Source organism: Streptopelia decaocto, assembly GCF_964273445.1.
Source record: "Streptopelia decaocto genome assembly, chromosome: 3".
Taxonomy (NCBI): Eukaryota; Metazoa; Chordata; class Aves; order Columbiformes; family Columbidae; genus Streptopelia; species Streptopelia decaocto.
This window is the reverse complement of record NC_138656.1, coordinates 231,489-254,664: the sequence shown is the minus strand read 5'-3', so window position 1 is coordinate 254,664 and position 23,176 is coordinate 231,489. Positions and strand designations below refer to the sequence as shown.

General features: G+C 57.5%; 1 protein-coding gene across 1 annotated transcript in view; it reads left to right on the top strand.

Annotated features, from left to right (window-relative positions):
* SLC24A3 (solute carrier family 24 member 3) overlaps positions 1 to 23,176 on the top strand; it is a gene marked incomplete at its 5' end in the record, with an annotated part of 114,129 nt that overhangs the window by 16,524 nt on the left and 74,429 nt on the right. The window contains one exon of the mRNA XM_082048462.1: positions 4,197 to 4,334. Within this exon, the coding sequence (XP_081904588.1) occupies positions 4,197 to 4,334 (138 nt within the window). The remainder of the gene's footprint in view (positions 1 to 4,196; positions 4,335 to 23,176) is intronic.

The following is a 23,176-nucleotide window of genomic DNA, read 5'->3' as shown; positions in this document are numbered from 1 at the left end:
TGCGCGGCCGTGGGCTCCTGGTGGGGACCGGCTGCTCCGCGGGTGGGCACCTGCTGCTCCGCGGGTGGGCACCTGCTGCTCCGCGGGTGGGCACCTGCTGCTCCTCCGGTGGGCACCTGCTGCTCCGCGGGTGGGCACCTGCTGCTCCTCCGGTGGGCACCTGCTGCTCCGCGGGTGGGCACCTGCGGCTCCTCCGGTGGGCACCTGCTGCTCCTCCGGTGGGCACCTGCTGCTCCGCGGGTGGGCACCTGCTGCTCCGCGGGTGGGCACCTGCTGCTCCGCCGCTGCTCCCGGCTGTGCGGGAGGACGGGGTGCAGGGCCGGTGTTGGGTGCGTGGCCGTGGGCTCCGGGTGGGTACCTGCTGCTCCGCGGGTGGGTACCTGCTGCTCCGCGGGTGGGTACCTGTGGCTCCTCCGGTGGGTACCTGTGGCTCCGCGGGTGGGTACCTGTGGCTCCGCGGGTGGGTACCTGCTGCTCCGCCGCTGCTCCCGGCTGCGCGGGAGGACGGGGTGCAGGGCCGGTGTTGGGTGCGTGGCCGTGGGCTCCGGGTGGGTACCTGCTGCTCCGCCGCTGCTCCCGGCTGCGCGGGAGGACGGGGTGCAGGGCGGTGTTCGGTGGTGCCGTGAGCTGTTCGAGCTCGGGCTGTGTGTCTGGGCTCGGGTCAGCCCTCCCGGCGCTGCAGGGGTGTCCAGAGCGGCAGAGGAGCTCTGGCTCGGGCAGAGACTGTGGTCACCGGCGGTGCGGGAACAGGAGAACCGGCAGTTCCTCCCTGCGGGCCCCGGATCCCCCCAGACCAGGCCGCCTCTCTCCAGCTGTGTGTGCTCCTGCAGCAGAGTGAGAGGCCTCCGGGAGGTAATTGTGCCTGGCGGTTTTGTGGGGCTGCTTTTGGTTTTTGCTGGTGGTCACATACAAAATAGTGATAAATGGAGGAGAAAACAGTGGGGGTGTGTGGCGATAATGGACAGCTTGTTTCTGCCCGTTGGCTGCGTGCAGGAGCTCAGCTCCAGGCCCTGCTGTGTGGCTTGGTAGCAGAATGGTGGGGTGGTGCGGGCGGGCGCCGTGTCCTGGAGCCGCGGGCGCCGTGTCCTGGAGCCGCGGGCGCCGTGTCCTGGAGCCGCGGGCGCCGTGTCCTGGAGCCGCGGGCGCCGTGTCCTGGAGCCGCGGGCGCCGTGTCCTGGAGCCGCGGGCGCCGTGTCCTGGAGCTGCAGGCGCCGTGTCCTGGAGCCGCGGGCACCGTGTCCTGGAGCCGCTCGCGTTGCACAGGGCTGCTCAGGGCTCCTCACTTCTGCTGCGCCTGGGGATCTCGGGTTTGGTTGGTTCGTTGGTTGTAGTGTTGGTTTTTGAGTGTTTTTGGAGCTGGCACTTGAGTCACTGCATACTGATAAAACTGAAGAATCAGAGTGCTTCTTTTGACCCAAGTTGTTTTTTCTGCCCCCCTTTACATAATTTCCTGGAGAAGGGAGAAGGCTCGGAGATGGGGTACGAGATGTGTCTTCTTGAGTTCTGCCACCTGAGTAGGTTTGGAAGCCAATGGTGCAGGGACCTTCTCCTATTTATTAAATGCCTGGACCTGGCCGTGGCCCCTGAGCCCCGCTCATGTTACACCGGTGTTAACAACGGTGGTGGATTGCCAGGTGCGCTTCCTCGGCCCTTCTGCACCTTTCTGTCTAGGTCAGTGTGTGTGGAAATACAGCTTTGAAATCAGATGTAAGGAACAGGCTGCTTGTCAAAGCCAGGTGTGCAGGTTTTGGTCTGTGGGGTTTTTTTGTTGTAATTTTATTTGGTTTTGTTTTGGTGGGGGGTTTTGTGGTGGTGTTTTGTTGCTGTCTTTCCAAAGGATGCTCTATTTCTGTTTTTTGCTGCTGATTTTGAAAGGAAAGCATCTCCTAACTCAGCCTACAAAGAAAGGTAATCCATTTGTGAGATGCTTGTGCAAGGCTGAGCGGAGCCGACGCCGTGTGGATGTGCGGCGGCTCTGTTGCGCTGGGAGAGGCGCGGGAGCGGGCCAGCGGGCCGCGCGCCCGCGGGACGGGGACGCGGAGGGCAGCTCTCACGGAATCACAGGATGTCGGGGACTGGAAGGGCCCTGGAAAGCCCATCCAGTGCAATCCCCCCGGAGCAGGAACACCCAGCTGAGGTTCCACAGGAAGGTGTCCAGGGTTGGAATGTCTGCACAGAAGGAGACTCCACAACCTCCCTGGGCAGCCTGGGCCAGGCTCTGCCACCCTCACCCCCAACAAGTTTCTTCTCAATTCAGGTGGAACCTCCTGTGTTCCAGTTTGAACCCACTGCCCCGTGTCCTACTGTTGGTTGTCACCGACTGGCTGTGATTTAGTGTGTATTGAAATCAAAGGAAAGGACCCTTGTTCAGTGTGCTCAGGCCCCACAGCCTTTGGCGGCTGATGTGAAGCTTCAAGTCAGCGTAAGTTTTGCCTTGTAACAGTCACTTAAGGGATTGCAAGATACGGTCTGAAGCGAGAAGGCAAATGGACGTGTTGCAGCAGATTTGTCGCAGTTGTTGCGCCTGCCGTGTGGCAGCCCCGGGTGGGCGCTCAGCGGCGCCGGCGGCGGGGCCGGGGGAGCCGGAGCGGGTCCGGACACTGGCCGTTCCTCTCTCGCTGAGCTGCCTCCACACGGATCCGGGTTTCCGCGTGGTGTTCTGGAAGGGCTGGTGGGATTGCAGCCCGGATTGCATCAAGCTGCCCCTGATTGTGTGCCAGGGGCCCGTGCCAGCATGTGGCGGAACATGGACCCCACTGAATTGTCATAAAATGTCCTCGTTAGCAAGGTTACAATCTTGATATGTCTGTGTTTTCACAGGGAAATCCTTGGAAAGCAGACCTTTGGAGAAAGCGCTTCCTTGCATCTCAGCCTGTGTTTTCTATTGCTCTGAGCTGAGTGTGTGTGAGAGTGGAGACAGCCGGGCAGGGGTTTGGGCCAGCGGGCCGCGAGCGCTGCCGTGGGGCGGTGCCCCCAAACCCGGGTACCGGAGCGCAGCCCTCCCCGGCGCCAGCACCGCCGGCCCGGCAGGTGCGGCTGCGGGCCCGTGCTGCTCCTGGTCGCGCTCATTTGTGCGAATGCTGAATGTGGCCTTTATAAACACGTTTATTGCCAAATTAAGCGTTTCTCCTTCCAGTCACCTCAGATGACTTTCTTCTCTGCCCCTTGCTTGGGAAGGTTTGTGGTCTGACAGGCGCTGGAGGGCGAGCAGGCGGGGTTGTGCAGGGGGACAGGAGGGGTTGTGCAGGGGGACAGGAGGGGTTGTGCAGGGGGACAGGAGGGGTTGTGCAGGGGGACAGGAGGGGTTGTGCAGCACGGTGGGTTGTGCAGGGGGACAGGAGGGGTTGTGCAGCACGGCGGGTTGTGCAGCACGGCGGGTTGTGCAGCACGGTGGGGCCGTGTCAGCCCTCGCGTCCGTCCTGCCCTCCGTGCGGTGACACAGCCAAGCACTGGTGCTGGGACACGAGCCCCTCCGCTCCAAAAACTGCTTGTGTGTGCAACTGAAACTGCCGAGCTCGGGTTGCCAGGGTGTGTTTGCTGTTACAGGACAGGCTGATGTTGCACTATCGCACATGCTCCTTCTGAGAAACCCCTTGCGTGGGTTTCACTCGCAGTTTCGGCTCTTACCCATGCTCACGGACTAAACAAGCAGCAAACCGTCTCTGAAGTTTGTAAAGCAAAGCAGGTGCAAAGTGCTTGAAGTTTCAAATGATGATTCGTAGTTTACCAAGCTAAACACCTTGTTGTGTAAACATGTGCAAAATCCAGCAGAGGTTCGCTGGTACTTCACAGCAGTGAAAGGCCTACAGAAGTAATCGGTTGATTCGTTGTTGTGTGTGGTGGTTGGGTTGGTTGGGTTGTTTTGGTGCTGTTGTTTGTTCTTTTTTAAGCAGAGCGGTGGGTGATTCTCCAGTTCTAAACTGACTGAAGCTTACGAGTTCTCATGGAGCCATAGGTGCTTTTGTATGAACCTGTGAAGCTGTGGAGGGGCGGCCCTGGCTCCTGGCGTTTTTGGGACTAACGGGCTGTGGAGCTAATGGCACCGTACCTTTCCCGTGGGGTTACAAACACCGCTGTGTCTAACCCAGGGGCACGAGGTTTGAAACACAGCGTTTTGGCTGCTTCGAGCATTCAGGAACGGAATCACAAGCTGCCTTCCTGTGCAGTCTCATACATCTAGTGCTCTTTTCCTGTAGGTGACGATGCCCTGAGCTATTCTGTGGGCAGTGATGACAAACGGAGCGGAAGACAGCTGCTGCAGGCGAGCGAGGAGAACGCGACTGGCGTCCCGGGGAGCGCGGGGCAGCCCTACGTCAGGAATTGCACTGAACCAGGTAGGAATGGCAGTCGCTTCCAGGTGCTCAGGCTCACAGCTGGCTTTCCCACCTCCAGATAGCTGTATTGGTATCACCTTCGCTGCCGACAGCTTGTACTTAGTAATGTTGAAGTCTGTAAGCGTGCTTCTTGTCTTCCCGGTATGCGTGCACCGTAGCGGTGTTGCAGACTCCCGCAGCAGCCAGCGTTAAGGGGAGGACGTGCTGCCTGCGAGAGTACAAGACGATGTTTAGTATGCACTGGTAGCCAAGTGCTGAGATCATAAGCAGCTTGTCTTCTGCGGTTCTTGTCTAAACATTGCGTGCGGTTCTAGCGGCGGGATGTACGCAATGGAGACGTGTGCTGGTAGGGTTGCTGTCTGAGAAATTAGCTTCCCTTGGGCGAGCGTTGGTGCGAAAGTGCTGCCTCAAAAGACGATGTGTTTTTTTTCTCCTGCTTACTTCCAAAATTAAGTTGTACGAACACCTACAGCCAGGCAAAAGTGAGTGCTTAAAAGAGCAGTTTCACCTCATTGGTTGGGAGGGAAATAAAATGCCTCATTTTGAAGTGTTCTGTGGTTTTTTGCAGAGCTTGGTGTTTGTGGTTGGTTGGCAGTTAGCACGTAACAACGTGATAAGGGAAGGATCTCCTTTCTTTGACTGCGCGTGTGTTTTCAGGCTCGTTTGAAAGCTTGGCATGACATTTGCGAACTGCTATGTTTGTGTTCTCATGGTTTATCCAGTGAGCTATCTAGTAGCATTTTATCATCAGAACTGCTGCAAATAGTGGGGCTTGTGCTCTCTTCTCCTTGGAAACATGCACACTGGAAATCTGAAAGGAGTGAAATAGAATCCAGCCCAAAGACCTTTTTTTGGATTTTGTTTGTACTTCTGTAGTTTTTCACTCTGCAGCCGTTGCCATTGGAGTGACAGTGTGGTCGATCGGAGCAGTTCCCTGTGAGATGCGCGGCCGGTTGTGTCTGCGCGTCCCCGACGCAGGGATTCCGGGGCGTCCCCGACGCAGGGATTCCGGGGCGTCCCCGACGCAGGGATTCCGGGGCGTCCCCGACGCAGGGATTCCGGGGCGTCCCCGACACACGGATTCCGGAGCATCCCTGCGCCCGCGGTGTGGCGTTTGGAGATAGACACTGCAGGGTAGCCGCGGGGCCTGCACCTCGGTTTGTGCTGGAGAAGTTCAGAGAAACTTGCCGTTTGTCGCTGGTCACGAGGCGACAAGCTCAGGGCCCGCGCCGGGCGGGCCGCGCCGCGGGCGCGCGGTGGAGCCGCTGGGCCGCGCCGGCCCGTGCTGCCCTCCTGGCGCTCGCTGCGCCTGCGCTGCCCCGTGTTCCTGCGCGCTGCCGCTCCCCGGGCGCCTGCCGCCGAAAGGCCGCACGTAAAATAACAGCCCTGCTTAAGTGCGCTGTTCTAAAGTAATTATCGGTAATAGCAGGAAGTTCGTGATTACTGCAGAAACTAGAACATCTTGGTATATTCATTTAGACCCTCAGGCACAAAAGTGTTTAATTTAAACAGCCAAAGATGGTTTAATGCAATTATTTCTTACATTTCCTCCTCTTATTTCAAAAGCAACTTTCTCTTTTATCCGTATTTCTCCCGTGAGTCATAGACTATGATATTGTAATTTGTGGTGCTTGGCTGCAAAGTAGGTAACTGCTCGCTTATGCTCATTACCGTTTCTTTAGAGCCCTTTTTGTGCTGAACCACAAACCGTACCCACAAGCCCCAGACACCTCAGGTGAACCTGTGCTTTTGGGTCTCTCTCCCGGTGGGTGTTTTGTCCCCTGTGTCCTGCGTTGCCACCAGCACCGCGGGCCTCTCGGGGAGCAGCGGGTGACCGTGTGCTGGGGATGGGTGCTGGTGTCCAGTATCGCGGAGATCCAAGGAATTCCAGTTTTGAGGACTCCAGTGTGCTGTCATTCACTTTATTTTTCCCGCTCGGTGCGTTGCCAGTGGGGGTTGTCATTTGTCCCATCCCGACACCGCAGCCCCATTCCTGGGGCTCGGGCTCTGCGGTGCCGGAGCAGAGGTGTCCCCAGGGCACGGTGTCTCTGGTTACAGCGCAGAGCATCGCGTCTGGCGCTTGGGGAGCAGCGCAGAAAGGCTTCAGCAACGCCAAACCTAAAGCATTAGCAAACCGTGATGTTGGGGCTCAAACCTCCGAGATAAAAGCAGAACCCATGCTTGTTCCTTCCAGGTGTGTGTGCTGGCTTGGAGTTCTCGTTTCCTGCAGTCAGGCAGGAGAGATGTGCTCTTGGTGGGAGCGAGAGCGAGCCCTGGGTTAGTGTTTGGGAGAGTTCTTCCTCGCTGAGCCCGCCTGCTCCGTTTGTTACAAATTCGGGGAATTCTTTTCTTGTTCACTCGCGTTTGCCCTGGGCCACACACAAACGCGTTAAGTGCCGGCTGTTTCAGTGTTGATTGCTCACCTGTCATTATGGCTGTGTTTTTTTCAGGCCGTGGGTTTTTTGTTTTGTTCTGTTGTTTGGCAGCTGGAATTAGTTTCTGGAGCCAAGTTCAGATTCACATGAAGTCGGGTTAGCGGAGACAGGTGCACAGCACGTCTCTGCTGCTCACGAGCCTCCCGTCCCGTGTTTCAGGTAGGACAGGCCTTGTTGGACACAGGAGAGGTGACGGATGTTCTTGTTAGCCTGTGGCGGAGAAGTCGACCTGTGAAAGCTGTGAGAAGCTACAAGGGATGCTTAAAGATAACTTGCAGATGGTGGAAAGTACTCTGCGCTGGCCCTGCACACACGTGCATGCGGTGCTCGTTTGCCGCAGTGTCAGAGCAATTACCCTCGCGCTGGGACTTGGCACCGCGAAGCTCCTTGCTCTGGAGCTGCTTCGTGACTTGGTTTTGTGGCTTTATTCATAATCACGTTCAGTGCTCTGGAGCTGGAGCCGGGTGCAGCGTGTCCAGCGGTGCTGTGCTGTGCGCCCTCAGGTTCGCTTTCTGGGCTGCGTTGTGCAGGGCGTGCAGGGTCCCTCCGAAATAAGAGGTGGCCACAAGTCCTTTCTGTAGGACTTTTCAGTCATCTAAGGGGGTGACAGCCCAAGTGTCACCGAGTTACACTGGCATATCGGCGAGTAGGTTCCTTGGCACCGGGCGCTCGGAGTCAGGACCTGGTGTGTGCTTGCACGCGGCTGTACCTGGAGCACGCGGCTGTACCTGGAGCACACGGCTGTACCTGGAGCACACGGCTGTACCTGGAGCACATGCCGAAGAATGATTGATTTGTGCTGCATACTAAAACCTCTGAACTCATCTCCAGAATCATGCAGTTACTTGGAAAATAGGGCCCTCTGTCCACACACAGGAGGCCAATAGCATTGTTTTTGCCGAAATGTACCAGTGTTCCCATGTGCTAATGTGTGCGACTCCGGGAGATGAAGCTTTAGGGAGAAAAGGAGTGCAAGCTCTGTGATTAAAATCAAGAGGTGGCAGTGCTATTTCCCAGCTTATCCTCAGCGTGTTCTCTTGCGTTGATGAAACTTACTTACTCACTCCTTTCTGTTGGAACAAGGTGTGCTCGTGTTTTCCGTGCTGAGCAGGACCGTGGCGGGTTTTTGGGCTGGGAGGGAGCATTGTGGTGCCGTGCGGTGACGCCGGTGGCGCACAGGGGCTGTGCTGTGAAAAGTGGGCTCTAAGGGGTTATTGCCAGCTCAGACCTGTGCATCGCAGGTGGCCGTGTCCATGGTACGTGCCGAACCATCGTTCTGACCAGACGAGCGGCGCTCGCTCGGCAGACACCAAGCTGCTCGGCGCAGCGCGGCCTCGGGCTTTGCCGAGGTACAAATCTCGGCTCGCAGCCGTAATAAAGGAAATGCGCACCAGATGTACATGTTCTAGACTGGCCACATACCAGAGTAGTTTGGGGTTTTGTACATACTTGAATTATTCTTCTGTCACGGTAAATGCAAATTGTCCACTTAAACACTTAAAAATGTATTTCTGCATTTTTGTAAAATGTTATAGTTCTCCGCAGCATCCTATTTCCGCCAAGCTCCTATGTTGTGTACGTCCCGCGGCGTTTCCCCAGCGCCAGTGACAGCTGGCTTGGGCGCTGCGGGGCTCGGAGCAGCCGCGGGCTGTCGCGGGGCTGCGGGAGCGTGCGAGCACACACACACACACACACACACACACACACACACACGCGCTGCGGGGCTCGGAGCAGCCGCGGGCTGTCGCGGGGCTGCGGGAGCGTGCGAGCACACACACACACACACACATGCACACACACACACACACGCGCTGCGGGGCTCGGAGCAGCCGCGGGCTGTCGCGGGGCTGCGGGAGCGTGCGAGCACACACACACACACACACACACACACACACACACACACACACGCTGCGGGGCTCGGAGCAGCCGCGGGCTGTCGCGGGGCTGCGGGAGCGTGCGAGCACACACACACACACACATGCACACGCATGCACACACACCTGGGGAGCAGGACTTCTGCATAGTTCCACTCGTGTTTCCTGGCTCGTGACGGCGGAGATGAACTTGTCCGCCTGTGGCAAGCCCTGGGCAGGTGTCGGGGGGGGAGTCCAGCAGGCTCTTACATCGAGTGGTGCTTTGTCTCGATGACACAAGATTTCCAGCGCTCATTTGTGCAGGTAGGACAGAGCCAGGTCCCTTGTGCAAAACTGGAGCAAGGCGGGTTTTCTGTGGGACTGTAACGGGTATTCTGGGCTGCCGCATCGTTTTCCCCGTCTAAAGTAAGGCCTTCCACAATAGAAACCTATAGATGTTGTCCTATTTTAAAGTCTGTTTTGCTGCCAGAAGGGTCGAGGGAGCATGCTTGATAATGAAGAAAATCAGGGCAAATGGTTATGAGCACATGCTTTAAATTTCAATGCGTCTGTGGCATTTTGCAGATTGAACATGGATGTGTAAACGAGGGCCTCAAGCCTTAATTTAAATTGCTGTGCCTTCGGGGGTGAAAGCTGATGTAACTCCAAACTCTGTCCAAGGACAAGTTTTTATTAGAGTTTCTGGTTTAAATTTGTTATTTTTGAGCTATTACTCTAAAAGAAGAGAAATAACATCTGGCTCCATGTTACAAACTGGATTTTTGTTGCTTGTTTTTTCAGTTCTTGCCAGTAGTAAGTATTTAAAAATCAGAGGTCCAGATTTTCCACTGATGTAAATTATTACTAGCTCCATCGCCTTCATTGAGCTCATGCTAGTTTTAAATGACGGAGAATCTAATACAACATCCTAAGTCAAGAATTAATAGAGTCAGGATGGAGTCTTTATCATGTGTCATTTGCATTTTAAGCAGTGTTTAATTGTATAGTTTTTATACACAGACACGTGCATAAACTCACTTACGCATGCACAGAATAATGGCTTTATATCTCAGTGCTGAAGCAGTTTAATTTAGTGCACAGCGGTGGGTAACATAAAGGTATTTAATTAAAATGGATTTTTTCATGGACTGCATGCAGAATTTTCCAGATTAGATACTGGTTACCCAGAAGTGCAAGTTCCGTGTTGTTTTTCCGCGCCGTCCCTGTCGGAGGGCGAGATGAGGGGTTTTGGCAGCGTGGCGGCTCCGTCGCCGGGGCGGTGAGCGAGCGGGTGCTTGGGCAGGGCTGGCTTTGCTCCGCGCTCTCCAGAAGCATCGGCCTCGATGGGATCGAGGTGCTTTGTGCCTGGTCCGATAAAGCCCCACGGCAAAGCGCCAGTGCCGCTCTGCCAGCCCGAGCGGTGAGGTCTGGGGTCGGGGTAGCAGAGGCGGGGCGGCCGATGGCCCAGGCCGGCTGACCAGCCGGGGCAGCGCGCTCCGCTGGCTCCGTCTGCTCTGCGCTGCTCTGCCCCGAGGCCTCGGCCGCGGCAGGTGGCCGCAGGACCCTTGCCAGGCAGCCGAAATCTCACTTGGCCAGCTGATGTTACACATACAGAACTGTCTGCAAAAGCAGGGCGAGCTCTGGGCAAGACCAAATGATAACAAGAAAGAACGCCAGCTGCCTCGGCCCTTCAAACCAGGCAGGCGTCCGTGCGTCCCGTAGTCACCGCGTGGTTGTGGCGTTGGCCGCGGTGTGCGGCATGGAAAGCTGCTCTGTCCTTCAGGCTTGCTCACCCAAAGTTAATGGGAAGTTTTCAGATTTGTTGTTGTTTCCATCCCAAATGTAGGGATCCGCTGCTTCCCCGTCGGGTCAGGCCTCCTCCGGCCCCACGCGCGGCCTGCGTCCGGTCCTGTCACTGTGCTGGTGCCGCAGCTTCCTGTCCCCTCCCTTTCATTGATTTTAATGTGTATATGCATAGATAAAAAAAGGGCAGTTGTGACCGGTACGTGAGTACCCAGAGACACGCGTGACGCGCAGCCCGCTGAGCACAGCAGCAGTGCGAGCCCAGGCTTCTGGTGATGGACGGGCGGGTGCTGACGGGCGAATGACCTCTTCTGATTAGCACTCATTAATACTCTGCAGAGTTAGCTTCTGTGCTGCGGACAGTGACTTCAGGTGACCCGAGCACTGTGCTGCTCTGTCCTTGTGCAGCTCGGCAAGCTCGGTGCCCGGCCCGGTGACATTACCTGCTGAAGCATCCTGGTAATTACCCACCACACCAGCCTTGGCTCCTGAAGGGCTGTGATTAGGCACCAGCCAGAGGTGTCTTCCCATCTCTTAATCGATGGAGAGGAAAAGGAAGGGAGGAGGTGATAATTGCTTTGTGTTAAAACAGGGATAATTACTGCTATAGAATTCCACTAGAAAACAAAGCAGTGATTAATTATGAATCGTCACAGCGATGCGGATGGGCGGAGCTGCGTTAGGCGGGTGGCTGAGCCCCTGCTTTGCACAGGCTGTGTGGACGGCTCCCGCAGGAGACGCTGTGCTGAGCCTGTGGCTCCACAGAACCTGGGGGACCCCTGGGGGACCCCTGCCCGTGCTCCTGTAAGACGTGGCCGTGTCCGTGTGGCACAACAGGGTCAGCACATCTGAAGAAGCGCCCTGTCGTGGGAAGAGGGGGCTGGTCAGGCTGAAAGTCCGTTTGAAACTTTCTGGCTCCATCTGTGTCCAGTGCCGCGATCATGGGGACAAACGCAAGAGAAGTGCAAGATGTTTTTACCACTGGATTTGGGCCAGTGGACTGGGTGGCGCTTCCCTGGTGCACGCTCATGTCTTCCAGTAATTTGCAGCGTAAGGAGCCCGTGTCTGGGTTCTTGGTATAAAATAGCTCTTCGTGCTTTATTTTCTCTGAGAATCTGAGTGCTCTCTGACCCTGGGCGAGCCCTTGGCACCTGCAGCCGGTGTGGCCAGAGCTTCGCTGCCGAGCTGTGCCGGTTCGAGGACGCGTCTGCGGCGGGGGAAGAGGGAAGGACTAGACGAGCTTGGTGAGTGGGACGTGAGCGAGCAGAGGTGATCTGGGCAGGCAGGGCTCTCTGGAAGAGGCTGCTGCGGGAGGGACGCAGGGATGCACAGCCCTCCTGTAGCCATGGCAACGCGGGGATGCACTGGTAACTGCTGGCATCCCCAGCCCCAGAGGCATGGAAGAGGCGGAAATGAGCGTGGTTTCAAGGCCGGGCAATGGACTAAGCCAGAGTAATCCAGGTGAAGCAGGCAGACACAAGTAAGACAGCATCACTGGTGGTGGGAGCTGATGGTTCACTCCGGCGTGCCTTGGCATGCCCCCACCCCGACGCTCGGGCCGGCTTGACGGACACCTGGTACCAGGCTCCCCTGACTGGGAAGTGTTCTCTCTTGTTGCCTCTTTTGCAGACTTATTGAACTCCTCCTTGAAAGCGCCCATGGGCAGTTTCACAATCCCTGTTGTGCAGCCAAGGCTTTTGGCACTGGTCTCCCCGGTGCGGATGGGGCGCTGGGGCCGGGTTTGTCTCCGCCGCTCTCACAGCAGCAGCTGAGGCCAGGTCTGGCAGGCGTGCCACCGCGGCACCGGCTCTGCAAACACTGCGGGAGCTACCGAAGCTGGGGGGTGGGCAGGGAGTCGGCAAGGGAAGCTCAGAGGAGCAGCCGATAAGGGAGCGCAGATAAATGCTGCCACATAAACTACGTCTTGAAGCGTGAGTGTCGAACACCTACAGAGCCTGAGGCTCCTGTGGGTAATACTGAGCCTCCTCCTTTCCCCCATTCCAGTCTTGGTAACCAGGATTATGGGTTTAATGAGGATGCAGGAGCTGACAAATACTTGGACTGGGCGATGGAAAGTTCCACTGAGCCACCACCGCTCATGTACTGGGGCGAAGCCGGCAATGTGGGAATCAAGCTGTTCCTGCAGCCTCCATGCTTGAGTTGATTTTATGTTTTACTTGCACTTGGGTTCTTCCTTTGGACATCTTTCCCCACTCCCTTTTTCTTAATAAAACCAACATCGTAATGAAGCTGTTGTGAAGGCCAGCACATCTGCCGTACCTCCGCTGCGTCCTTGCTGGGTGCGTTTGGATGGCATCCCTGTCTCCCGGGGAAGACTTGCAGCGATAATTCTCCTCCGGAGAGCCAGCCTTGCCAGGCACCGCGCGGCAGCAGCGCCCGCGGCATCTCCTCCGCAGAGCCAGCCTTGCCAGGCACCGCGCGGCAGCAGCGCCCGCGGCATCTCCTCCGCAGAGCCAGCCTTGCCAGGCACCGCGCGGCAGCAGCGCCCGCGGCGTCTCCTCCGCAGAGCCAGCCTTGCCAGGCACCGCGCGGCAGCAGCGCCCGCGGCGTCTCCTCCGGAGAGCCAGCCTTGCCAGGCACCGCGCGGCAGCAGCGCCCGCGGCGTCTCCTCCGCAGAGCCAGCCTTGCCAGGCACCGCGCGGCAGCAGCGCCCGCGGCGTCTCCTCCGCAGAGCCGGCTGAACCGCCGTGCCCGGCAGGTGACGGTGCCAGCAAAGATGAGATTGACATGCCCGGGCAAATCTTTCCTTGTAGGAAATTCCCCACTGTTTGGAGTCTATAAATCAGAATCAGATGGCCATTTAAGGGAGTGTGCTGTCATCCAGTGTTTCCCATCCTATTTTGATTTTGCAGATCCTTGACATATTCCCAGCGGAGGTGCAGACTTGCCTGCAGCAAATCCAACCAGAAAAAGGAAAAGCCTGGCTGTGCTTTGGCTCCTTTCCCAGCCCAGTAAAGCGGGCCGGGGTCCCCCCGAGCCCTCCCCAGCCGGCTGATGCGCGGGTGCAGCGGGGTCCCGGGGGTCTGCGAGGGATGGGCCACCGCGCCGCCCCCTGGGGCCACCACCGTGTCCCCTCGGCGCACACAGGGCGCTGCAGAGCCCGCAGCAGCTGGGCCGAGCGGAGGGGCGGCAGGGTTACAGCATGGTCTCTTGACTAATTCCAGAGAGATATTTGCCACACTTAATTTACTGCCTTAATTTTCTGCTCCCACATGAGTAGTGGAAGAAACACGTGCTTTGCAGTTTATCTGCAAAACTTTGAGAAATGTGTGAACTGTTAAAGTGATGTTGCTGAGAGTGATGAGATGTACGGACGATTGAAATAACTCAGAGGTCTGTGCCTGGTGCTTTGAAGGTAATAGGCTGTGCTCCTCGCTGACTGTGTTACTCGGTGTTGATTGCTCTGGACATTGGAGAAGAGGGAGGTTACACAGCACATGGATGGAAGGACGGGCATGGATGGAAGGACGGGCCGTGGAGGCTCGGGAACGGTTTGGGGTGACGTTGCCTGTCTGATGGGCTTTGCTGTGCAGCTCAGTGTCTGGGGTGCTCGGGTCTGTAAAAAAGGGGTCGGCGGAGATTCAGGGTGAACAGAAGCCGATGGAAGGTGTAGCGCCTGCTTCCCGCGGGACCTCAGGTGTGCCTGTCAGTGCAGATCCACCTGCAGCGCTTGGTCTGCTGGGCGCCCGCGCGGGGAGGCTGACACGGGCACACCAGCCATACCGGGGGCTGGCGGTGTCTGTGAGCTGCTTCTGCGGGGGCGAAAATGCCTACAGAACACTTCCAATATTTCCCTCCGTTGCCTTTGCCTTTTCCCTCCCCCAAAGAGCTTCTCCTTGCTCCCGCGTGCCTGTGTTGGTGCGGGCTCTGAGGGGGGCCGAGGACGGCTCCATCGCGGGTTTGGACAGGACCGCGTTGCCTGCAGCGCTGGCTGCAGCTGACCGCTTTGGAGCAGCGTTAAATCCTGAAGCAATTACATGTATCAGCAGAGTGGGGGTTTTCTTTTCCTTTTGTGAGATACTTCGCCAGCTGTTGTTTGTGGAAAAGAAAAATCTAAGTCCTTTTTATGAGAACTGTTTTTAGGTTTCTTTGTGTTTGGGCTGGTTCATACATTATGCATTAGCACGGGAAGGCAAAATATTTATTTATCAGCATGAATATTTAGAGAGAGAAGAAGGAGGCATCGGTGAAAAGCGTATCTGGATAGGTTAGCCAGAGATCCAGAGGAACATTCCCAGTGTTAGCAGAAATTACCGGGACGAGAGCAGCTGGGTGATTCCTCTGCGGCGGGAGGAGCTGCTTCGTGGAGCCCAAAGAAAGGAGGGAGGTGGCCAATGTCTGGTAGCTGGTTGACCGTGTGTGGAAGAAGCCAAGCAGGAGCGAGCTTTCTGTGCTGATGTCTGCAGAATGATTTGTTTGACATACGTCTTTTGTGAAACCCTGTTCTGAGAAATACACGGATCTTTATTGCAGTCCCTTTTGCTTGCAATGAAAGAATTTTGATTGGAGCTCTTGGTAAGCAGCGAGTCATTGTTTGGTACGAGGCATGCTGTAGCAATAATGCTGCTATAGGAGGAGGCCCCAGACTCGGAGAAGTTAATTATATTGCTTGCTGACTGCAAAAAAAATACCACCAAATGATAGTTTCTGAGAGCCACGCTATCTCAGGAACAAAGGGTGTAAGTGGGTTGGAGCATGGCAGAAAATAAACCATGCAGGGCAAAAGAAGTCCTTACGGTTCAGAACATCCGCTTTGAGATGATGGTTGTGGAGTGGCCACTTCTCCTGGAGCGGGTCAGTGCTCAGCCCGTGATGGAGCTGCCCCGGGAGGCGGCGACGGAGCGATGGAGCTGGCGACAGAGTGGCCTCGGGAGGTGGCGATGGAGTGATGGAGCTGCCCTGGGAGGTGTGATGGAGTGATGGAGCCGGCACGGGAGGTGGCGATGGAGCCGGCACGGGAGGTGGCGATGGAGTGATGGAGCGGCCCCGGGAGGTGGCGATGGAGTGATGGAGCTGCCCCGGGAGGTGGCGCTGGAGCTGCCCCGGGAGGTGGCGCTGGAGCGGCTCTGGAGGTGGCGGTGGAGCTTCCCCGGAGGTGGCGCGGGGCTGGCGGGGCAGCTCACCCTGCGCTGTCCCCCGAGCAGCCCAGCAAAACCAGTGGCCTCGCTCCGGGTGCCCAGAGAAAAGACCAGACAAAACCAGAAGACTTGGCTGGAAATGATAACGTGATGTAGAATGAAATACAACCACCAGCAAGCAAACCACGCCACAAAACCTGTGAGCAGTGTTTCAAGATGACATGCATTAAACAGAGAAGTTGCAAAGCTTCCCGAGCAGACTGGCTGTGGAAATGAGGGCTGACCTTTGGAAGCTGCGGAACAACACAACGTCCCGTTCCCTGGAAATGCTGCGAGAACGCGCACAGTAAACAGCGATAAATAAAGGGTGGCAAAGACTGAGATTGTTTTCAAGGTTTCGAGGCTCTGCCGGAGCGCTGGCGCCAAAAAGCCTGGTTGCGCTGGGGCCGGTCGGCGTGTTTGCGCAGGGCAGGAGGTGGAAGCCGAGCAGCCGTGCGTGCCCTGGGCAGTGAACAATCGTACAAGTGCCTGCAGAGCTGTATTGGTCTGCTGGGGAACATGGGGGGCAACACAAAGCAAAACCACCCTGGGCTTTTTGCCCCAGTGGAAAATAGCGTTTTTCAGTTCTTTGGGGAGGACTCAAGCGAATTGTGTCATGGTCAAAAGCGACAAGCCCAGAATTCGGAAGGGCTCACGATTGTGCCTCCAGAAAGTGTCACTTGACCCACAGCATGTCCTGAAATAGTAATGTTTTGATAGTGCTTTCGGGGTAACTAAGCTGGAACATGTGTGTAATTCTCAAAATCATGAATGCCAAAAAAGGGAATCCATGCTAAGCTCAAAAATGTGGACTCATCATTTAATTTGAGTGTTACCATTGTAATTTGTTTTTGCTGCATTGTGCTATAGGCTTTTGGCAGGGGTTTCATGGGAGATGTGAAAGCAGCAGTCTGTTTAGCAAGACGGTTCCCTCGAGCCTTTTTGAGACCATTCTCTTAGTTTTACCCAGGTGTATGTGATGGCACGCTTCCAAAATCCCGGCTGGGCTCCCAGCCTCCCGGCGGACACTGCTCTGGAGGGCAGAGGCGAAGTGGGAGCGACCAGAGGGGCGCGTTCCCCGCGAGGGGTGGCCGTGTGTCAGGATGGCGCCGGGCTCGTCCCCAGCGCTGGGCCGTGGTGCTGTCGCTCTGCCGGGACAGGACGGCAGCCCCGCCAGGCGGCTGTCGCCAGGCTGTCCCTGTTGGTGCCGGCTCGTTGTCCCCGGTCAGCCCAGCCCAGTCCTTCTGTTCGGGTCCCTTGACAGTGGGTGATGGAGAAGAGACGCCTGCGGGGTGTGGGGCTGATGTGGGTGTCAGCGTGGCCGTCGGGACCGCTCGCCCGGCTGGCAGTGTCCCCGGGCTGGGACACAGCGAGCTGGCATCGTCCCCGTGTCCTGTCCGTGCCACCCCCTCTTCTGTCCCGTTTTTCCTGTGCTGGTCTTGGGGAGCGTTCGCAGTTGGTGGTCAACCAGCGGTGTGCAGTTATGGCAAAGCGATTGGGGCGCAGGGGGTGTCAGTTCTCCGGGCGCCGCAGCAGCGAGGCCCAGAGCCCCGGTGCCCTTCGCTCGGGGCTGCCGGGGGACTCGTCCCGGGCTGCGGATTGGCCTCCACAACCCAGTGAAGAGCTGCAGGGTTGGCCCTGTGCGCTTCACGGAGAGCAAAGGAGAGGTTCTGGCTGTTGGTGCTTCCATGGGCGTAACGTGTGTGGCCTACAGTCAAGCCATGATTAGGTGGAGCGGTCCTTGCAACGAGGGTAGAGCTGAACACTTCCAGTGTTGTACTTTTGCACATGGATACCGAACCCAGACAAAACCTTTTCACATCTCGGAGCACAGAAAATCAGTTTATAGCCGTTATATAAGGGTGTGTCATAAATGCCCTGGACAGAGAGGATGATTAAAAATGCAGAACCCTTTAATAGGGGAAATTTCTCAATTTCTCGGAGGGAAATAAAACCACAAGGGCATTCTCTTTGCTTGCCTTTTGAATTAACTCAAAGTTTAATTTGTTGCATTCATTTCAGTTCATCAGCTAGGCAAGGGTGAACTGGGGTGGACATACATCAGAAAATTAAGCTTTACCCCTAAGAAAAAAGTGCAAAGCCTTACAGCTGCCAATGTGCAGGAATTATGAGGTTGGTTAAGAGGAGACGGTGGAAAGGAGATTTTTAAAGCTAGTAGATTTATTCTTTTTATTCGTTTTCAGCTTTGGGACACGTTTTCAAGCTCTCTTCTGCAGCCTTGAGGGCTCAGGAGTGCTTTCTGCTCGTGTGGTTGTGTTTGTGGTTTAGTTTATGTTAACTCTGGTGCTGATGACGGGTGCGCTGTCCCGAGCGTGGCTGCGGGGCCCCGGGGAGGCAGCGCGTGTGCTGGGACCGGGACCGCGTGGCCCCGCAGAGCGCTCCCGCTGCTCGGAGCTGCGGGGGTCAGCACCCTGGTTTCGGGTGCTCCCTCAGCTGTGCGCTGCAGGGCGGCCTGAGGAGCCGAGGGGCACCCGGGTGTCCTCAGCCTGGCCCCCAGCTCCCCGAAATCTCAGCCCCGAGGGGCCTGTGCGTTCGGCAGGGGATGCCGTGCTGCGGTGCTGAGCGCCACAGGCATATGGCAGGGATGGAACGGTTTCCATGGAAACTTTCCAGCAGCGTGACATCACCAGCGCTGTCACATTTAAGCTTTTCAAGGCTTTTTGGATTTCAGGGATTACATAACTTGGGGGGGGTTAGGCTGGGGCTTGGATCTAATCAGTATTCAGAGTCTTAGTTGAATTAAATGTAGGAAAAAAGGAAAAAAAGCCTATCCAATGTGGCCGGGATTGGTGGCAGCTCCTGGGTGGGCCAGGGCCGAGCCATGGGGACGTGTGCCCTGTGGGGACGGCTCAGGGGGCCCAAGGGTGAGGACTCGTGCCCTGCGGGGACAGCTGGGGTGGCCCAGGGGATGGGGGCTCGTGCCCTGCGGGGACAGCTGGGGTGGCCCAGGGGATGGGGACTCGTGCCCTGCGGGGACAGCTGGGGTGGCCCAGGGGATGGGGACTCGTGCCCTGCGGGGACAGCTGGGGTGGCCCAAGGGTGAGGACTCGTGCCCTGCGGGGACAGCTGGGGTGGCCCAGGGGATGGGGACTCGTGCCCTGCGGGGACAGCTGGGGTGGCCCAGGGGATGGGGACTCGTGCCCTGCGGGGACAGCTGGGGTGGCCCAAGGGTGAGGACTCGTGCCCTGCGGGGACAGCTGGGGTGGCCCAGGGGATGGGGACTCGTGCCCTGCGGGGACAGCTGGGGTGGCCCAGGGGTGAGGACTCGTGCCCTGCGGGGACAGCTGGGGTGGCCCAGGGGATGGGGACTCGTGCCCTGCGGGGACAGCTGGGGTGGCCCAGGGGATGGGGACTCGTGCCCTGCGGGGACAGCTGGGGTGGCCCAGGGGTGAGGACTCGTGCCCTGTGGGGACAGCTGGGGTGGCCCAGGGGATGGGGACTCGTGCCCTGCGGGGACAGCTGGGGTGGCCCAGGGGATGGGGACTCGTGCCCTGCGGGGACAGCTGGGGTGGCCCAGGGGATGGGGACTCGTGCCCTGCGGGGATGGCTCAGGGGGCCCAAGGGATGGGGACAGCTGGGGTGGCCCAAGCTGGGTCCCCCTGCTCTGGAGCCGTGTCCCTCAGCCCCTCACACCCGCTGCGGCAACGGGGACACTTTAAATAGCTCTCTTGAAAGCAGATGAATTCATCCCGCTGCCCCAGCTGCTCTGCAGAGCTTTGTGCACTGCTTTGGTTTGAGCCGTCCTCTGACAGAAGGAAACGTTTCAGTAGGAGTTAAACCCAAGGACCGTGATGAAGTCCCTTTTTCCTGCGGTCAGCATCTGTGCCAGCGTCCCTACAGCAGTTGCCCAGGGGGCCGGTACCCAGCTGTGTCCCCTGGCGGTTTTGTAACAGCGTTGCTGTGCGGTTGACTCTCACGTTCGGGTTTATGGTGCTGGAAAGTGCGGTGCGAGGCAGACAGCAGCATTCAGTGTTTCCCAGCTGTCACTTCTAGATCTTTCTTGGGAGTCCGTTAAGTGAAAGACGGGAGTTAAAAAGCCATTAGGAATGATATTCGTGTTTCTCATCTTGTTAGGAAGTTATTCTTGCCGAGTTTGGGTTTCTGATCAAACAGAGCGGTGGGTGTACGGAAGACCCCACGAGTGTGCAGAGCTGTGTGTGCAGCGAGCAGCGGCTCGGCCGTGCTGCGGGCGGCGCGGCGGCACGGCAGGGCAGGGCAGGGCAGGGCGAGCACGCGCTCTCCTCGCGCCGCACCGACGGCCTGGCCCAGAGAACGCCTAGCACTGCAGCTTTAACAGGGCTTCAGCACGTGCTTCGGTAATTTCCAAGGCTGGAGATGCTTTGAAGTGCCATTGAAGTCAGGGTGAGAATTTAATGCTTCTGAGGGGAGAAGCTGGCGCATTTTCCTGCTTGGTTTTCAGCCCCGGTGTTGCCTTCTGTTAACGATCTGAATACTTCAAGAACCCTTTCCAGCGCGGCTGTTGGGGAGAAGGGGCTGGCTGTCCTCACCTCCGCCTCTGGGACAGACGACATGCCCGACCCAGAGTGTGCAACCGTCACGTTCCAGCGCCCGAGCCCCGCTGCCCCCCGTCCCGGCTGCCCCCCCCCCCGTCCCGGCTGCCCCCCCCCCCGTCCCGGCTGCCCCCCCCCGTCCCGGCTGCCCCCCCCCGTCCCCGGCTGCCCCCCCCCGTCCCCGGCTGCCCCCCCCCGTCCCGGCTGCCGCCCCCCGTCCCCGGCTGCCGCCCCCCGTCCCCGGCTGCCCCTCCCCGTCCCCGGCTGCCCCCCCCCGTCCCCAGCTGCCCCCCCCCGTCCCCGCTGCTCCCGTCCCTGCTGCCGCCCCCCGGTCTCTAGAACACACTTGCTGTTTCACCTGCTTTGTGCGTGAGCAGCCTCACGGTTCGTGCCATCTCAGGTTCTTCTCCAGCACTGACACGGGTTTGTGAAAGCAAGGCCTTAAACTCCAGCATCCAGAGTGCTAGACAGGCATGAAAAATGAGCATGGCAATTTTCGGAGATGCTGGGTGCTCAGTCAGCCCCTGGGTGCTCAGCACTCCAACTCAGGGTGTTGGAAGCCTAATGGTATGTACCATTTCTTGACTGTTCACACTGATCTATGGGCAGTCGGAACTTGTACCGCCAGGTTCTCAGCAGCACGGGCGAGGATGAGATCCCGCTCCCGTCCCTGCGGGCGGCGGGGCTGTCCTGGCGAGCCGTGGCAGTGGGTTTGCTGTCCCAGAGCCCCAGCCGTGGGCAGGGCTGTGATTTCCATGCCGTGGCAGTGGGTTTGCTGTCCCAGAGGCCCAGCCGTGGGCAGGGCTGTGATTTCCATGCCGTGGCAGTGGGTTTGCTGTCCCAGAGCCCCAGCCGTGGGCAGGGCTGTGATTTCCATGCCGTGGCAGTGGGTTTGCTGTCCCAGAGGCCCAGCCGTGGGCAGGGCTGTGATTTCCATGCCGTGGCAGTGGGTTTGCTGTCCCAGAGCCCCAGCCGTGGGCAGGGCTGTGATTTCCATGCCGTGGCAGTGGGTTTGCTGTCCCAGAGCCCCAGCCGTGGGCAGGGCTGTGACTTCCATGCCGTGGCAGTGGGTTTGCTGTCCCAGAGCCCCAGCCGTGGGCAGGGCTGTGATTTCCATGCCGTGGCAGTGGGTTTGCTGTCCCAGAGCCCCAGCCGTGGGCAGGGCTGTGATTTCCATGTGCGGGGTCTGGGCGCTGGAGTCCTCGCTCCTTCCAGAATAAGGGGGTTTGTCCTTTCTGTGTTCTGCCAAATAATCTTTCTCATTTGTGTACTTAAGGAAAATGCACTGTGGCTTTCTGTTAAATGCAACTTATTTTTTTCTGAGACTTTCAAGACTAAAAATATCTTGCAGGAGATTTTCAGATAACGTAATAAAATCTAGCGAGGTGATGAACGCTATAGACAGCAGAGGGAAAGTCTTGGGAAGGTGTGGGCTTGGTTTTTGACCACAGTTAAGTGCTCCAGACTTGGGGTTCACTGACGATAATGAGTTACAGCAATGGAGTGAGTTTCTGTGGAGCAGAGGTTGCCTTGGTCGGACACCAGTGACTTCCCTCGGCATCGCGGCGCGCCGTGGCACGGGTGCCTTTGGAGGTGCAGCGTGGCTTTTAAGCTTGCCTTGATTTTCCTTCCCTGCAAGCACATTTATTTGTGTACCTCAAAAGGCTTATCGGCTGCAAGAAGTGTTGTACCTAGAATAATTCAGAAACCAGGTGGCATTTGACTGCCTATGGTGAGTTAATCTCCTAATCTGTTTGTCATTTACCTGTAATTGCGTATGACAGACAACCGTTATTCAAGGGAAAATGATTTTTTTTAAATGCCTTTTTATTTAACTGGTATTGTTAGAGTTCACGTATGAAATTTTGATTTTCTGAACAAGTCCCTGTAACTGCCCCTGACACCCCTGTTTGGAAAGTTGTCCATGCAGATAGCAAACAGGCTGCAGCCTTTCTTTTCTCCACTAAAAGGTTATGGCTGCAGAAGATCAGGCTGAAAACCACCTGCTTTTGAAGGAGCGAAAAGTGCTGCAATTGAATAACTGCATGCGCCTCGGTTTGAGCGTAAGGACAGGTCTGCTCAGCGACGCGTGTCCCTTGTCCCCTTCCAGGGCCACCCGTTAGCAGCCAGCGTGGCCCTGCTGTCCCCGGCCAGCACCCCGAGGGACCGGGAGGTGCCGGGAGCGGGTCCGGCAGGGCCAGGGGCCGCTGGCCCCTCCTGCGTCCCACCTGCTGCGTGTCCTCTGCTCGGTGGCACGGCAGGCGCTGGGAGAACCAGAGCTCTTCGGTCTGTCTGTCTGCACCCTGTCCGGGTGCACCCGGGGTCTCTGTTGTTTGGTGTCGGGGGTAGAGAGTCAGGTGAAAAGAGCTGCCGCTCTTGCGAGAAGCTGGAGTAGGAGCTGCAGCCGGGGATGTCTCTGCGATCTCTGCCAGGACGGAGCGGGTCCTGCCGCGTTGTGCGGAGCTCCTGCCTCAAGCTGCCCCGAACCCGGAGGTGGCCGGTGCGGAATGTGTGCTGTGTGGCTCGCTGACAGGGTCCTCTGCTCCGGTGTTCGTGCGGTCGGTCTGCCTTTACTGACATCAGCAACAGTTCGTCACTCCTGACAAGAACATGAGAAGGAGTAACTCGGGAAAGAGCCAGCTGGGCTTTATTGCAGCCTGGACATCCTCAGCAATATTGTCTGATCTCTGGTGATTTCCCAGCCCTCACAGTTTTGTAGGTGATGGAGCAGAGAGAAGACAGCTCCACTTTGAAACATGGTCTGAGCTAGTTCTTCTGGCACGCAGACACCCGTCTTGCTTTTATGTGTAAGATGAACACACTGGGTAGCCAAAGGAAATAAATGCCCAATCCACAGTGTTGGCTTTTGGGTCAGCGTCCATGCCACCGAGCTTGGGGTGGTTCTGGGGGGTGATGGAGGGCTTGTAGAAGCCACAAGGCAGCAAAGACCAGTGCAGCTTCAAACGACCTCATTGCTGCGTAGGCTGCTCACTTTCTATGCTACTTGTGCTCAGTTTCCAAGCAAAAACATTCCTTTTGCTCGTGATTCAGGTCCCCATGTGCTCGCCCATGTGGTAACAG